The sequence below is a fragment of the Dipteris shenzhenensis genome, chromosome 1, assembly GCF_047967505.1.
Source record: "Dipteris shenzhenensis isolate YYH24624 ecotype China chromosome 1, Dip_SZ_1.0, whole genome shotgun sequence".
NCBI lineage: Eukaryota > Viridiplantae > Streptophyta > Polypodiopsida > Gleicheniales > Dipteridaceae > Dipteris > Dipteris shenzhenensis.
The window spans coordinates 22,095,115-22,113,446 of record NC_141596.1 but is presented as its reverse complement, the minus strand read 5'-3'; the positions used below and the strand labels follow the sequence as shown (position 1 = coordinate 22,113,446).

At 44.1% G+C, this 18,332-nt stretch overlaps 1 protein-coding gene across 2 annotated transcripts in view; it reads right to left on the bottom strand.

Moving 5' to 3' along the window:
• Positions 1–18,332, bottom strand: part of LOC147905539 (metal transporter Nramp6-like) — a 54,242-nt gene continuing 35,910 nt past the window's right edge. The window contains exons 6-14 of one of the 2 annotated variants that reach the window (XM_087373208.1): positions 16,757–16,861; positions 16,538–16,647; positions 16,221–16,402; positions 8,058–8,127; positions 7,797–7,970; positions 5,487–5,591; positions 5,273–5,404; positions 1,344–1,439; positions 1–378 (exon numbers count right to left, since the gene is read on the bottom strand). In XM_087373208.1, the coding sequence (XP_087229334.1) occupies positions 43–378; positions 1,344–1,439; positions 5,273–5,404; positions 5,487–5,591; positions 7,797–7,970; positions 8,058–8,127; positions 16,221–16,402; positions 16,538–16,647; positions 16,757–16,861 (1,310 nt within the window). In that variant the 3' untranslated portion in view covers positions 1–42. Of the gene's footprint in view, positions 379–1,343; positions 1,508–5,272; positions 5,405–5,486; positions 5,592–7,796; positions 7,971–8,057; positions 8,128–16,220; positions 16,403–16,537; positions 16,648–16,756; positions 16,862–18,332 lie in introns of those variants that run through there. The other variant, XM_087373213.1, reaches the window with a different exon arrangement.

Here is an 18,332-nt window from a genome sequence, read left to right as displayed (position 1 = left end):
TAACATAAATATAATCTTTACTCAAGATGGAAAGAATGGGTTTTAAAAATTCACACTTGATTGATTCATAGTGCTGACAATTAATGGCCCTGACTCGTTCATCTCAATCCCAGAAGTTAACTTTTCATCATCATCAAATTGGTCAATGCTCTCTGCCATTTCTGGCAAAATGTATGTCTCTGTCCTATCTGTCCTTAATGCCAAGTAGACTGTAAAACTAGCATAAGCAAGTAAACTACAAGACCCTGAAATTCCAACAATCCAAACAACTGATGTATGCAATGTGCTGGTGTGAATCCAATGAATGAACTCACTGGAAAGATAGTACATGTTGATAAGGATTATACAGGAACCTATGAACCAGGTTAAACCAGCAACCTGCATAATTTTACCAACAGGAGTAAAGAGTTACACAATATTAAAGTTAGTTTTCGTTAGTAAGACATCTACACTTTGACAGCTATGCACACATTTTATAAGTGGATCCTGGTATTATCTAGCATTGCTCAAATGATTGATTAAACTTTTCCTTGAAGGACATTGAAAGGCCACACTCATCCACATATCACACAAAAGTGCATGAGAAGACCAAGGAACCTCCAATGATTAATTATTAAACAATTCAGTGATCATCTAAGAAGCTCTAAACACCACAGTGAGCATCAAACTGTTTCATATGCCAACGACATTATGGATAAACCTAGCTTCCTGGTTTCTTATTCCTCACATCTTTACTTGACCCTCTGTAAATATAAAAGCCACACAACTAGTAAGAAACATGAACTGAACTAGCTTGACCATACAAAATCTAGAATCTCTTGACATGGAAACTAAGACCTTGGCTCCAACCACGATTCTTCAGATAGCGGTTCATTGCATAATCATCCCAGCTTGTTTTAATTTCCTAACTTGAAGTCAATCCCAGCATCCTATATGATTCAACTCACCCCCACTCTTTTGCTCTCTTACTGGAATTTGCATTCTATAATTACATTATTCACCCATTTAAGCTTTCATCAAACAGGAGAACAACATGACAACAATCTCAAATCAAAGGTCAACCTTCCAGGATGTCAAATATTTTCCCCACAGAGAAAGACTGAGGGACAGTGGAAAGGCATGACGCTCTATTTAAGAACACCATATCATTTGGACTCCCTGAAATCTCAAATACATGGAATGCATTATCTTTCTGTAGAACAAGAGAAGGCATAACCTTCTGATCCCACGCCCCAGCTGTCTTTCAGATAGATACTTTGTTTAGCAATCAGTTTGTGCATAGGACTAGAAGTATCATGAATCCTATGAAACAAATTTAGAATGTTAGCTCGAAACATGCTCACCTGTTTTGAGTTGACATAGCGACCCATCTTCACAGTGTTGCTGGTAAACTTCAAAAGCGGCAAGAGCGCAAATGGGAGTTCAAAAGAAAGTATCATCTGCTCGCAAAAAGTACTATATCAAGTCTTCCCACCACAGAGTGCAAGGGCTTAGCAAAAAACTTGAACTACAAACAGATTAAAACCAGAGATTTATTCCACATGCACTTCATGACGGTCATCCACAAGGTTGAAAACCATAATATCAGGACTAGCTTCTATGACGTTCCCACTCAGCATATCAGCACTTAGCCATGGTTGTAGACCATAGTATAGACACATGCTCTCACACATCCCCGGAGGTGAACGGCAGACTCAGCCAAAACAAGAGCTAGCTAGAAAGGAGAACGCTAATACAAAAGTAGTCCGCATTTTCTTCTCACACTGCAGTTGCTTGTGAAACCCAAAGTATCTCATTTAGTCTCTGCCAAACTTCGTATACGTCTTTTCACATACCCTACCTAGGTCATCGTACTCCACGAAACATGCCACATTCATATAGATTCCCCACTTTGGGATTCATACAATTGCACACAGTAACTGAGTCCACTTGCTTGATAATTATTTAGTACTATTTTGAATTTTGTAATTTCAAGTTTTTAAATCTAGGATGATTGTGCACATGTGTTTCCAGTGCTCCAATAGGTATTAGTTTGCGACGGTATAGCACTTGAGGGAGGACCCTCAGCACAAGAGTTACGGGATTTAGAGCAGAACCTCTATGAGAGAAAAAGACCACACCCCACCCAAGTACTGAATGCAGCACCAATAAAATGAACATAATGTATACGGACCCAGCAACTATAAATGTTCATTTGGATGTAGAGCAATGAAAATGAAAGAGAGAAGAAAAGACAAGACAAGACAAACTCAACAAACCTATAGGATAAGTGAGAGGCCAACCAAACACAAAGTCTACCTTGGGCGTGGATCAATGAACATGAAAGAGTGAAGAAAATATAACACAATATAAACTCAACAAGCGTATAGGATAAGGCCAACCAAACACAAAGTCTAGAACTAGTCCTAGAATAGCATCATCGGATAGAGTTAATAACCAAGAATCTCATGGCGAAAGAAGAGTCATATTGTAGTATTGACCACTGAAATAGAGTTTTATGTTTGGGCAAATGAGGGTGCTGAAAAACCCAATCCTTTAACTTAGTACGTCATCAATTTAGTTCATGACTCCTTGCTCAAATGCAACATGGCATCATGGACAGCCACATGTTAAGGACGACACACAGCATGACATGTGGCAGATATTGACATGACACATTGGACAAGTGGCAAGGCCATCCCCTCATGAGAGGCTATGAAACCAGGCAGCCCTCACAAACGAGACATGAGGCCCTGCATTCCTTTGCAGCTCTACTCCTCATTTCATGGAGCTTCCTTCCTCCCTGGAGCGCCGTTTTGCTGTGAGCAGTCTCCCTCTCCCATGGAGTTTTTGCTGCCCTCTCTGACCTGACTGCAAAGTGCAGCTACTTTTCTCAGCAGTGAGACAGCCAACTGCAGCAAGCCAAAAGACAGCCTCCAAGCTCAGCTGACAGCCAGTTTCAGCGAAGGAACTAGTTTCATGTTCAGCCAACAGCCACTTGCAGCAAGCTAGCAGCCAGCTTATAGCCAGTTGCAGCCACCAAATAGCCATCCTTAATACTCAGCTAAACAGCTCGAAAATAGCCAGTTGCAGCCAGCACATAGCCATCCTTCATGCTTAGCTAAACAGCCTAGAGCCATTTGCTTGCAAATGGCCAGCCTTCTTGCTCAGCTAAGCAGACAGCCTACAACCAGTCATGCCAGCTAAGCAACCAGTCATGCCCTCAAAGCCTTGTTGTAACCTTATTGCCCCATAAAAGTTCAGTCACACAGTGCACAGTCCTTCTTGCTTCACTCAACTCCTAGCTGCATGAGAGAGTTAAGTCAATAACTATATTGAAAATGCTGAATTGAAGCTCACTTTAAGTACAAAATGATGTTGTGAAGAGTATGGCTTCCTTGAAATTTGTTAGTGATGTTTGAAACAATGACTATGTGCAGGCACCTTCCCTCAGAATCAGAGGGCCCTTACAGGCGCCAGCAACAACAGAATAGCCCTCACCTAAAGAGTACCCAAATTATAGTCTGAGTTTTGCACTATTCACAGCCTTATTCTACAGTCCGTCAAGAAGTCAAGTTGACCACGGCTTGGTCTGTATGTTTAAAAAGTATTCAGGGGTGTTTTTTGCTCAGTACTTTGGTTTTGTATGTCCTTCACTTAGTCTCTACCTTTCTACTAATGGTAGCTTGGTAACAAGAATAAAAATGTCCTAGGACATTTTTATGTCCTGTTAATTGCGCATATTCATAGAATTGTTGGGTATTTTCGGAGCTTCTAGTGTGAACAGGATTATACCTTTGTGTCAGTATGAAAGGGGTCGTAGCTTCGTAGGTGTGCCAGTGTTGACAAATTTGGTGTATGTGGTTTGATAGGTGTGTGTATCATTGTTCAGCCTCACCTGTCTGCCATGCTGTGCTCCCTTCCGTTTTCTGGCCAAGCCTGCGATTCCCTTCTTTCTGCCATACCCACTTTTAGGCCACTGCTTGCATGCCCAGGAAAGCAAGACAGGAGGAGCAGCAGGAAGGAGACAAGGGCACACAAGTGACGACATTCTGGCATGGTTGCATTACATTGATCAGACCGTAACCTCACGCACATTTCTCGTAGAGCATTATCTTGCCAGCTACCTTGCCAACTATTCTGACTTTGGGTGCTTGCCTGATTATCTGCAAATACGAGAGCAGCCACCTCTATTCAGCAATGGTGGGTTCCCTTCTTCTCTTTGGACGAATGTTGAGGCATAAGTACTTGTGATGGCTTCTTCCTTTCCTTGACTGAAGCATTAATCCAAATTTAGAATGTCCTCTTTTGCGATAATACTTGTGATGGCTTCTCCCTTTCCTTGACTGAAGCATTGATCCAACTTTAGAGCTACTCTGTAGTATGATTTTCTTCTTAGCATGCCAGTACTTTCCCGCTATGTCTTGGTCATGTATATTGATCATGGTCAAGGAAATTACAAAATGACTTTCTTGAGAAGGATATTTCTCCCATGTCCCGTAATTTCAGTCCTCACTATACCAGCCTCTAGTCATCATGGTGTATTGCCAATAATTTCCCAATACTGTTAGGATAGTGTAGATTAAGCATGGGTTAAGGAAATTATTAGACAATCTTTTGTGAGAGGAATGATTTTTTCCCCAAACCTATGAAAGGACACTTTTATATCCTGTAGTGTTGCAACTTTGAAATTGAAGCAAACAAGATTCCACATTACAAATTAGTATCCCTTTTAAGATAGCACTGAGGTTACAGTAAACATTCCCTTTAAATTGCTTCTCAAAGGCCGAGGCAGCCACCATGAAGGCTAGTACCGAGTCGCAATTGATCATGTGCAATGTCAATCAACCACAACCCTTGTGGGCAGAACTAATTTTTTAACACCATTGTTGTATGCTCACTAACCACAACACCAACAAAGACACGTAGCAAAGGGAGATCCCTGGGAAATGGCACTATCATTGATGCAAACAACACAGATTCCAACCACAATGCTCATAACAATAGATTTGAAAAACACTCAAATAACTTTTGACATGCACAACTCGCAGAATTACGCCTTGCATGTTATGGCGTCCTTACATCTACAGGCCCAGAATTATGCCTTGGTCACTTCTATGCCAACTGTATTATTCTTGCACTCCTACATAAACAGTCTTCATCATTCTACAAAAATTGCTTTACTCAGCCTCCCTTCTCTATGCCACACTACACGTGAAACCCCTAAAGCCCCCATCTCATCCCATCCCATCCCATAAAAGACCAATTGGAAAAAATACGTGTTTGCACTTACCGAAGATGCAATTATGAGCTTGCCAGCACCTCTAGAACCTCCAATCAGTGATACCACCAAGCTTGGCACGATCGCAACACATCTTGTCAACATATTCCTAATCCATGGAGCAAATTTGAGCTCTAAGAAACCCTGTATGAAAACATGCCATACATTACTCATGGTAAAAAATGATTCAACATGATTCCAAAACTTTGAATTGTTGAAATCGTACCTGCATGACATACTGGCCAGCATAGGTCCCAGTTATAGTAGAGCTTTGTCCTGAGGCTAGCAAAGCAAGAGCAAATAGTGTTGAGCTCCACTTTCCCAATGAATTCTGCCCATCTCCAACAAGTAACAAAAGGAATTCACCAGCTTCAGGAAAAATAACAGCCACTTCATAAATACTATGCAATTCCTTTACAAACCATTAATTTCAACCACATCAAGCTCGGTGGAATTAGTTCGCAAAACGCACTATCCTCTTTTTTTACATGAAAGAAGTTAGGATTTTGATGGTAAATTTTAATGTGTTCTTATTCAAACCAACACTAAAAGAGGTCAGTAAATTTTAACATGTTCTTATTCAGACCAACGCTAAAAGAGGTCAATTGTAAGAAAGCATCTCCCCAGTAACTATATGAAAGATGCACACCATACATGGATCGAAGATTTGCTAACTAGAAGGGCATTTGCTGGGGTTCTAGTATCCAAGAGACCACAACTTAAAAATACAAAGTTCAAACAACCCACAATCCCAAGAGCATTGTCTGTGTTTGTGCACGTGTACACTTGGATACAGAGAGGGATGTGGCTTTCCATGTTGGAAGCCTGCCCTCCCACCAAAAGATAAAACAAGAAAAGTGTGTTTCATACCCAGAAGTCCAGGCAGCTTGCCCAGGTATCAAGACATGCACAGGCCTAGTAAAGATGCTCACTATGCAAGGATCAAAGATTTGCTAACTAGAAGGGCATTTACTAGGATTCTAAAGAACAAGTGACCAACTGTTCAAACACCCAGAGTGTAAATGGGGCAGTCTGTGATTGTTCTCATAAATCTGTTCTGGACTACCTCATCCCATCTGCCAAAACACAAAGATATTCTCCAAAACATATTTGCCAGAAGCAGCCGCCGCTGCCTCATATCCACACACACACACACAACTCCAAAGAAGAACAGACTCAAACATGGCAAACGCTAGATCTCAAACCAAAAGGCTAATCCACACGAATTCATAATCTCAAAAAACTGTAGATTTCATCCATTGTGGATTGCGCCGCACCCATTACTCCCTCCCCCAAAAAAAAAACAAAATTTTGTTTCATTGGGTTTTCAAAAAAACATTTGGCACGCATATCTCAATGCATCTACTTTGAACTAGCAAGATGATGAGGCACCCATGATGGGTAGCATTGTGAAAGCCATGGAGGATGCATTTGAAGAAACTATCCACACCCAAAACCCATGTACCATTGAGGGATCTCTCATACGAATGAACAATTGGCGCATGCCATGCACTCTTATCATATTTGTTGATGTTGAACAATCAATCCATCATAGATATCACAACTATTTATGTATTCATGCTTATATGAAACACATTGAAATTCATTATCATTATGTCAAGGAGCGGCCACATAGCATGGGCCGTCACAACAGATGTGGCAGATCTCTTCACCAAAGCATTATCTCGTCCAAAGTTTGAGGCTTTTCACAAAGCTTTAAACTTATATCCGTTTGGTGATTGATGTTTACCTTGTACATTGTAACATTTCACTGCACGGGGGTGTTAGAAATATTTATAATTCCTAGGGCAGTGGCCAATGTTTGTAATTCCCTTTCCATTTCTTTCTTGACCCCCTCTATTGCGGCTCTAAAAGCGATCAGATGGTCTACTGTCAAGTGTTTGGGCCAGAACCCTAGTTGGTTTAGTGCCCTTATTCCTTGTTCCTCTACCCGATTGCTCATTTTCTGCTCAAGGATGGTGCCATACAATTTAGCCAACAAACTTCTTACCATGATTGTTTTGTAGTCTTTTGTAAGTTATTGTCTCCTCTTTTGTGGATCCGCAGTATCCCCAGTTTGTGGGGAATCCCTCTTCCAAAGCTTTATTTATTATCGTGGTCAGCATTTCTTTTGAAGCAGGTAAGGGGGAGGAGGAGGGGGAGGCCAAGGTGAGTGTGGTGAGGTGAGGGTGTATGGTTTCTTTATCTTCTTCTTTAACTCTCATCCTCACACTCTCACCTTGCTTTAACGTTTCCTCTCGCTCTCCTGTTTCAACCCGCCTCATTTCCCCCCAACTAATCACCTGGAATGCAAGGAGGGAATTTCAATTTCTTATTGACATAGGGGACCTATGGCCTTAATATAATGTATTACAGGTAAGTCATAAATCAAAATCCTGGATGATAGATCTCATATAATCCAAACTTGGCAGAGGTATATGAGTTTGACCAAGAAAAAAATTATGTTATCTGGTGCAGACATCTTTGTGGTAGACAGGTGCAAAAAGCCATAATGTTCTTGACATTGAATACTCACTCTCAAAAGAAACGAAGCACGGTTGAGATCTAGGTCATTGCAACTGAGTTTATCCTCAGTAGAAAGTCCTTCCCCATTGCAGACAGCTCCACTTACAGCTACCACTGCCACATTTATGGCAAATGATACCACTAGAGCAAAACTGCATTCAAGGAGATTGTATCTGCAGCCATCCTGCAGGAAAAAGGATCTAAAGTCAAAAATCAGAGTAAAAGAAAGCACCTGTAACAACAGATTCCAATCAGCAAGGAAAGTCAGAACCTTGATTCCTTGAATGGTTCGAGGTGTTTTCCTTGTTAAAACCAAAGCTGAGTGCAAATAGAGATTGTGCCTGCATCACATCCACTTCTTAGAAAAGCTATTCAGGACTTGTTCGATTTCAAATTTCAGTCCGTAGTCGAGATCAAAGCACAATCGCTAACAATAACATGTATGCACATGTCTGCCTGCATCGACCCCACTCAACCATCCCATAACACCTTATTCTCTCAACTGTCTGCTATGTGAGTCCAACCTTCAAAATGAACATTACTACAACCACTAGAATGGTAATCTCCCTTCCTCGCAAGCATCTTTCTTAATTCACTTATTAGCATTGTCATTGTCAATGTTTCAAAACAAGTGTAAAAAACAGTTTTGTAGACAATCCTTTTTTGAAAGTGAAGTTAGACAAGTGAAAACCTGCACTAGGCGAGCATGTGAACACAATAAAGCCTTTATTTCTCAACTCTCTTGTAATTGTGTTTGTTATCCTTAAAGAACGTTCACTATGACCTACCCTTCAATGCTAGTCTCCCTTTCTTGGAGCATGCTTTTAATCCACTTGTTCAATGCAATTGTTAAGTGTTTCAAAACAAGTTAAAACATTCTGTGAACAATCCTTTGAAAAATAGTAAATTTTAAAAAAGTAAAAAAACATATATATGGTGCGTGCACACTGCAGACATCCTTTATGATTTCAAATTTACCTTCATAGCTATTAAAATTGAACCTTGACTTTAAATTTTTAGACAATGAGCCATCGAGGTCCACACGCCATAAAAGCAACTTGCAAGCGACTTTAGGTCAAAACCACTGAGTACTTGTGTCCTGCAGCTAAAGTAATGGAGCAGATTTAAGCAATGCACGTTCAACTTAATCAACGGATGCAGAGACATTTCCAGCTTCATCAGCAAATTCTCCAGATGTCAGATCAGCTTGCTGAGGAGGGGGTTAGGATGCCATGATGGATTCTCTTCTTTCAGTTCACGGATTTATTTTGGAGAGAGAAAGTCTCATTGCTATAACCTTTTTCCCATTGGAGGCAATGGTACCAGAGTGGAAGTTTCCCAGGCTGGATGGACACATGGTCCTTGACATAGCATGCGGTTCTAGGAGGCTTGTCCAAGAGAGGGTGCCACATGTCACAAGGGGAGATGATATTATGAGATCCGTGGGAGATACCACTCTCTTTATGATAGGATTTCACAACATGAGCAGGGTCATTTGACCACCAGGATGACAGTGTGCTGTCCTTTTTGCATCAAAGGTCACAAGCATTAGATATGCGCTCCTGCCACCATAACCTTGCCAAGACAAAGTCAAGAATGGATCACAAAAGAAGAGCCACTAAGTGTGGACGCCATGCAACGCATGATCTCGAGCCTGATGTCACCAAGCTGTAAATATTCCAAAGTCAAAGCATAAGTTGACCATTTATTGATCATAATTAACGAGTTCTTCATTTATTTAATTATATTCAAAGAGCTACTTATTTGGTCAAAGTCTTGACTCCGGTCAAAGATACTTAACCTCGGTTAAGTAAGCCTAACCCGGTTAGGAAGATCTGGCTTCAGCCAAGATGGTTAACCGTGCCAAGCAATTAAAGTGCTGACTTCGGTCAAAGAGTGTTGACTTGGGTCAATGAGACTTGGCTCACGCCAAGAGGGTTAACCTAGTTAACCAAGATGTGCCAACTTCGATTAAAGAGACTTGGCCATAATTAAGGCGCTTTGACTGATGGTCGCACCCCTTAATTACGACCAAAAGGTTTGGCCTTGGTCGACCAGAGAAATTGTTCTATGTTTATGTGTTATGTTTGTTTGGTGGGGACGCCCATAGTGACTAGGATTAGTCCAGAGATTATTATTTCGCATGCGAAGCACTAATAATTAATGAGTGCCATGGTTATGCGCTTTATTTAATTGTTGCAGGTATAAGAAAGCTTCTAGAGTTGGGCATTATGGAGCCTCGCGAGCGATTAGGAGTTATTCACGTGACCAAGTGCTAAGAAGACCCCAGAAGACCTTACCCATGGACATGGGATTAGAATTAGGCTAGGAATTAGACAAGTGGCAACTTGCCAAAAGAATGAGCCTTGAGCTCTTCTGTATTTTGATTCATGTTGGAATTCAGCTTCCACGCTGAAGTCTCTGTACTCAAATCTTTAAAGTAATAAAATATCTTTGGGGGATCCAGCCCGACGAGTTGTCCTGCGCCCTAGTGTGCTGTGAGAGAGAGAGACAGAGAAAGAGAAAGAGAGTGGTTTGCTGTTATGCCATAGTTTGCAAAAGAGAGAGATTGAGAGAATTGACGTAATGGCACAGCAAGCTGATTACATTATAAGAAAGAGAAAGAGAGTGGTTTGCTGTTATGCCATAGTTTGCAGAAGAGAGATTGAGAGAATTGACGTAATGGCACAGCAAGCTGATTACACCCGATCTCCACATAGCCAGACAAATCTGAGGAGAGCGACAGGGCTAGCAAGCAGACACCCCAATTAAGAGACTCTCATTGTAGCATCACATCATCAAACCGCTTCACGGTGCCCGAATTGAGGCCCAGGAGTGAGCCAGAGGACACAATATGAAATCTCCAACATGCTTCAGAGACACTACTTATAGCTACATTTCCAATGGATGCAAGATATGAGTAGCTTTATAAGTTGGCTTCCAAAACTAATCCCAAATGAACTTGAGCTCTTTCTCTTTTTATAAATCCATGCATCTTGTAGGATTTCCACCTACCCTTTGATATGGCAATCCCTCAACCCATACATGTACACACAGGCCCACCCTTCCACATATCACCAATATAATTTCGATCACCCTTAGACCTCATCTTTAACAATCATCTCGCTACTCTCTTAGAGCAAATGGATGATAAAATATCGACGCCAAAGCCATCCTCCTCACCAATTCTTTTCATGTAGCAGCCCAGTAGTCCTTACCCTACCTACATAGTCAAAAACACGAAAGCCCACTCTAAGGGTTTGTTCCCACAGCTCCTCACCTCACACAGGACCCAGGATCCCAACGGCTTAGTGGCAGGTTTGAGAGCGCGCGCCTTGAGCTTCAAGACACGCAGATTCCGCGGGCTGAGTTCTCCTATCACTCCTCCCGAGCCCGCTGGGTACAGCAGGGGGCAGGATGACGAAGCAGTTCTTTCAGACCACTGGGCCCCGATCGGCAAGCACGCAGTTGCAGCCTCTATGGGATCCGCGACGCATCATGCACATTGATCTCCATGAGATTTTAGACTTGACCACAAGTTTTTACAGCCAGCTCTTTCAAACGGAGAGGATGACTCTAGCTTGTCTTGTGGCCCGTGAGGTAGTTTGGGATCACATTCCGATAATAGTCTCGCAGGATTTGTGTAGTAGTCTGGAGGAGCCTTTCACGGATGAGGAGCTTTGGGAAGCCCTCAAGGCTCTCTCGACCCAAAAGTGCCCTGGCAAGGATGGCTTGACTCCGTCCTTCTTCCGAAACTTCTAGGAGATCATCTCCACCCCTTTCCTAGCTTGCCAGCAGATCTTCGACACGCGCTCCCTTCCTCAGTCCCTGAGCAAGGGGTGGATTTGTTTGATCCCGAAAGCGAGAGATAGGTCAAACATCCGACAGTGGAGACCGATCACTTTGCTTGATACTGCATACAAGATCCTCGCCAAGGTCTTGAGTTTGCATTTACGGCCCCATCTTACTCACATCATCCCCGACACACAGACCGGGTTTGTTGAGGAGCGCAGCATCCTGGACAACATCTTCACGTTCTGGGAGGCAGTGGATTGGTCCAGGGAGGAGTCACAGCCGTTGGCCGTTCTCCTCTTGCATTTTGAGAAGACTTGCGACAAGGTGGAGTGGTCTTTCCTGGAGGGTACCATGCGGAGATTCGGTTTCTCAGACAGATTGATCAAAGGGGTTTCTGCCCTTTTATGTGGGGAGCTCTAGTCAGATGCCTATCAGGACACATGGGCGAGGCCTTTCCTCTCTCGCTCGGTCTGCTAGGGCTGCCCCCTCGCTCCCTTCCTCTTCTTCTTTTGGGCTACTACTTAAGATCACAGCTGGCGGGCCTCACAGGGTTGAGGCTCCCAATCAGACAGGAGGAGCAATTGTTAGACTCTGTTTTCACAGATGACACAGCCTTGTACGTAGAGGGCACCACAATGAGTTTGGAGAGAGTCAGGGGAGCCCTGGCTATCTACTGTGAGGCCTCGGGTACGCGGATCAACCGGACAAAATCCATAGGTTTCTTCACACGCTCTGAGGAGACACAGGAGATTCAAGAGTGGGGGAGCGACTTTGGCTTCCGATGGATACCACGGGGCCAGACAGCAAGATACCTCGGATGCCAGATGGGTATTGATATTACAGCAAAGCAGCAGATTGCCCCGGTCCTCAACACTGTTGGACGCAAGCTAGCTCAATCAAATTCTCCCTAGCGGGCTGTGCCTAAGTGGCAAACTAGGTCCTTGCCACGGCCTGGTACATCGCCTCCTGTTGGTGTTTTCACAAAGGGTGCATTCGGCAGCTTTGACGGTTGGTTCGGAACTTCCTTTGGGTAGGATAGGACGGCACGAGGAATACTAGATCCCAGGTCGCTTGGCATACTGCGATCATGCCGCAGGCATTGGGAGGCTTGGGTATCATTGATCCGAAGAGGTAGAGCACAGCCCTCTTGGGCAAGTTGGTTGTTCGCGGCCTCACCCCTAGTGCAGAGCCTTGGACGCTCCTCTTACAACGAGGGCCTCTCAAAAACACCCTGCGCTTGGGGGATAGTGGCAGCACTCACACAAATGGATCTTCTCAAAGGCCCCCCTTACGGGGAAGGGTTCCCCCTTCATGAGGAGCCTCCATAGGGTCTGGCAAAGATTAGCAGGGGGCCTCATTCGTGCTCAGTCTAGATGCAAAGAGAAGTTCGAGCGTCAGCCCCTTGTTTGGCACCCAGAGATCAAAGATCAGGAGGGGCATAAGCTATGGCAACGAACTCACATTGGTTGGGCACAGTGGGACAGTGGACTGGCCGGCTCCTTTGGTAGATGGAGTAGATTACCCATGGAGGTAGAGGCGAGGCTTGGCGCTCTAGTGCATTTGCCAGGGGCAGGGCAGCGGATGATAGAGATCGACCTAGCCATCCCTGAGTTCTAGTAGGAGGGACTTCGCGTATGGATGGTTGGGCCAGTTTTCTCAGGCTGGTGTCCCCTTGAGGATGATGATGCAGCACGTAGCCTGTTTTTTTCGTGTAGGACCTGGAGGCCCACTCCAGGCACTCACTGAGAGAGACCCAGAGATGGACGGGAGTCTAGATGGGATTCATTGGCAGATGATCAGAGTGGTGGGACGTTTGGGGAAGGCATGGCACATTGATCCTCCCAGTATCCCAAAGCAAGATACCCCCAGATGGTGCCTCTAGCTTTGGGAGGATAGGCCCTTGAGGGAGGTCCAGTGGAATCCGGGAGAGTGGTTATGGCCCTCCAGGAGCGGTCTTGTTGAGCAAGTGGACAAGGTGCCCTTCTTTTCCTACAGCACACAGATTGGTAGGAGGCTTCAAATGGACTCTTCGATGTGAAACCCTTCAAGGGAGAGGCATTGGGTGGCCCAGAGAGTGCCCCAGGAGGTCCGTTTCAGGTTTTGGACACGGTTATGGTCCTGTTTGCGGCCGAGGAAAATCTCCTACTTCTTCTGGCTGGTCGCCCACGGAGGCTTGCCCATCGGCCCGTGGTTGGAGCATATGCGGGTGGAGGGGCAGCGTCATTGTTGCTCTGCTGATTTTATGGAAACGATCCCTCACTACCTCTAGAGCTGCTGTAGCGCAGCCATGATTTGGATGGGAGCCCTCAGAATTATGGCCCGTATGCGGAGCCTTCAGAGGGACTACACATGGGGGATGGTAGCCTGGTTGACTCAAGAAGGACACGCGTTCCACATTGATGAGATCTCCCCAGCTTACCGGATACAGGGTTAGAGCATCCAGAGGATAGAGCTCCATGAGACAGTCCCTCCAGATAGCCTCGTTCCTCCTCCTCCTTAGGAGGACAGCGTATGGGAAGTAGTAGCCAGTATTACTGCGTGGAACATTTGGGTTACTCGCTGCAGTCTGGTGATAGGTGAGCATCCGGTTCCACCCTCGGCTACCTTGGTCGCCATCTGGCAGGATATCATCTACACCCTCCGCTCGAGGCGCGCTCGATTCTGCAAGGCTTGGCCTGCAGGAGTTCTCTACATCTTCACTCTGCGAGGGATTCGCTGGTTGTATAGTCCCCCCACCTACCCAGTACTAGAGATCCCCTAGGCAGTGAGTTGGGTTTCTCTGGAACAGGCTTTCAGCCTTTTCCGATTTTTACCATACTCAACACCTTCGGGGCTGCTATTTTGTATGAAGTCTTTCAAGCATTAATAGAAGGTTCTTTTCTTTTTTTTTAAAGAACTCCTAGCCCATGGTTGGGAGGTGCTTGCTCCAATCCTAGTCAAGCTATTCAATGAAACGTTCTCTCTTGCTTTGTGAATGGCTATGATGGTGTTCGTGGTCTAGAAAGTGGGAAAGCCTGCAAATGGCCAAGCCGGGTATACTCTTGAGACATACATCAATGAGTATGTTGACAGAGTAGACATGCGAGTAACTGGGCACGCAGGCTTCAGACAGGACCGATCCACACTACATGTTGGAGAAGTCACCTACGAGGAGTGTGTGGGGGAGGCGCGGACTAAGGGCTAGGGTTGGTTGCCATATGGGCAGCAAACCTAGAGGGAAAAGGATGGAGAGGGGCTGCCAAATGGGTAGCACCTCACAGAAAGAAAACATATAAATATGGGGCTGCCACATGGGCAGCAAACAGGTTGTCATGTGGGCAGCGCAAGGGCAGGAATACCTGGCAGATTGGAGGCACATTGAAGGTGGATCTGTACGGAACAGTGGCAGATGATATCAGCACAGGTACGGATTGCCTGCATTGGCTGTACGGATCTGTGGCATGGAATCTAGAGGCTAGAAAGGCCCGAAACAATCACGGGCATCCTCAGCCCGTGGCATGCTGTACTGCCATGTGGGCTGTCCAGGAAGCACGCAGCAGCCACATGGACTGCCACGCAGGCAGTCACGTCAGCTGGTTGCCACATGGACTGCCACGCAAGCAGCAGCCAGCTCAGCAGACCGTACAGGTGCCACGTCGTGCGCCAGGTGCCATGTCAGCAATGACATCAGCGGCTGCCACGTCAACAGTAGCAGCAAGTCACTGCTCGGTCAGTTTGAGGCCCAAGGGGGCCTATAAAAGCAGCCCCCTTGGTCTTCATTTCTCATCCACTCCTCAGGCCTTCAAGCCTTCAGAGCAGCAGTAGCCAGGCTTCCCTGTAGCAGACCAGCAGGGTGCCTCAGCCGCTACAAGGATCTAGTGAGGATTCACCTCCTCTAGTTAGCTTAGTCTTTTCTAGCTTTGCACTTGAGGGTTTTAGCCCTCCATATAGTTGTATTTCAATTATCTCTCCTCTTGGGAGGCCCACTATATTCTATCCCTTTAATTCTCTCACTCACATCCACAACATCACTTTGTGTATTGAGTGCATCATATTGCAGTTTGCAGTTAGTGTGAGCAGGAGAGAGAGTTAGGATAGTCTATCTGCCGCTACAAGAACAGTGTATGGCCCATGTACGGATCTGTACAGGGTGTTGGCAGAACATGTATGGGGTTGGTGCAGGCCTCAAGGAGCCGGAACACTGCCTGGCAGATGGCAGGGGCGTTGGAGCAGGTGGGCACCTGCTTGGAGATCATCCTGGGCCCAAGACAAGGGCTGGAACATCCTGGGCCAGTGGCTGGTGACCAGGCGGGCCAGCAAGGGGTCAGCAAAGCCCTGCATGCACCAAGAAGTAGCATTGCATTATAGACCCGAGTTAATCAGGTAAGTGGCTTGTATTCTTTAATCTACCACGCTTCAAAAATTCAACTTCTCTTATCTTCTTGCTTCCTTTATCACATAAATTGATCCTATGGTTTCGCCAGTCGAACCCCTGACTTCCAACAACTCTATCAGCTTTTTGTACCATCTTGCACTTCACACACCACACATTCAAGAACTATCCATGAAGAAATCATTATGTTGTACTTGAATCCATCACTTTCAGAATTCTCAAACTGTGTGCACATCATGGAGTACATCAATTAGCAGAAAAACTTACGGCATAACCATGGCACCAAGAAGAGAAATGGCTATCCCAAATGCACCATCCCCTTGCAAGCTTGGAACAACAAGTCCATACATAATCTCTTTGTATGAAGGCTTTGCATACTGTAATTCTACAAAGAAGCAGCTTGCAATTGCTACAACCAAGAAGAAAATGAACACTTCAAGCTTTCTCACCTGCAAAAAGACCATGGAAGAAGTACACTAGAATGAATCATGTTTTTCCTAAAGAAATGCAAACCCATCACTCAGTTACAACTACAACCATTTAATTTAAAAAATGGCAAAGTCGCTAAATATTTGAAAACTCACTCCATACTGCTGGAGTGCCAGGAAGACGAGGGTACTCAAGCCTGTCAGGATGACTCCTAACCAAAGCTCAAGGTGAAACAACATATTGAGAGCATAAGCTGTCCCAATAACTGCAATTAAGAGGGCCCATCAATGCTTTGCTAAAGATGACATCAAATGAATCTTATGGAAGATTAGGCAAGCATTAAAGAGAGACATGTGCCACTGTGCAGATGTCACCTTCTGGTATGTCACTTGCAACTATAGCTAATTCTGCCAAGATCCACAACACAAAGTTTGCTTTTGCTGGATACTCGGCTCTACAGTGCTCTGCCAGATGCTTGCCTGCATGCAAATCAAAGAACCCATGATTTCTTCCCAATCAAGCTTTCACTAATAGCTTATTCCCGAAGTTTAATGCTAGACTACCTAATGCTCTCTTACGTGTTATCCTAATGTTCCCACAAACTGTGTGCGCTGTGAGAAGGATACTGCATTTCCCCAACACATTGTTTACCAAGGTAATTTCCTCTATTATGCCTGCCTCACAAACACAAAGCAGTGCAAGAAAATCTAGACACATTGAAGATATAGACGGAAGTTGGTGAAAGAAATGAAGCTGTTTTAAAAGATTGTCATAAGAAGGAACAACAGCTTGATGTAGTAGTAGCAAGAGGCTATAGTGTTGAAACAGAGTGATTCCAGAAACCAAGCTTCTGTGAGAAAAAGAGATTATTTGCAAATACAAATTTAAATAATAAGTGGATGTCTGACCATGTCTTTTGAACTTACAAAACAAAAGAAAACAATTTAAAAATAACCAGCTTGTATATCATTTTCCATAAATAAAGAAAATATTAAACCAAGAGAGAACAGAATTGAAATCGAGATAATTTGCAAATATAACCTGAATAGATGTCTAACCATGTAAGTTTTAAATGACATACAGTCTCCATAAGCTTACAAATGAAAAGCAAACAGTAACAGTTGTAATTATACTAAATTTCAAATTAAAAGCAGCTTTATAAGTTTCCATGAATTGAGAAACTTTTAAGCCAAAAAGGATACAGGATTGAACATGTGAATAAAGTTCCAATTTCAAAGAAGGCAATCTATGACAAATTTATGAACCTGACCTTTTCATAACAAGCTTAGAGATAGCACATCAACAGAACATCTAACCTCTGAATTGCAATGTTCAAATGATGACAACTTATCTTATACAGAACTGGCCTTTGTGATGCAAGATTTGACTTTAACATGTTAGCGGAACCCACTGATAAAGAATTGTGGAAATAGGGAGAGAGCAAAGTGAGAGAGCAGGAACAGGAGAGAGAGAGAGAGTTGAAAACGATAGTTGCAAATAGATGAGTGTAGTACAACTGAATAGAGTGATAGGTTTTGTCACTTAGACAAAACCTTATCCTTCACTAACCGTAGTTAGTGAACTAACTGTGGTTAGGGGAAAAAACCTCTAAGTGATGGAAAAGTGCCCCTAACCTACTTATTACATTACGCTGGTCACTGCTAAATTATAACAATAATTCTAACACCCCCCTGCAGTGCCAATGTCATGTACAAGGAAATGATCAATCACCAAAAGGAGATAAGTTCAGGGCACTGGGAAATGCCTCAAACTTTTCACGTGGAAGTGCTTTGGTGAAAATGTCTGCAACATTGTCATGTGTTGACACATAGATCATACTGATCTCTCCTGCATGCAACTTCTCTCTGACGTAGTGATAGTGAACCTCAATCTGCTTCGTGCGAGCATGAAACACAGGATTCTTTGCCACTGCAATAGCACTCTGACTAT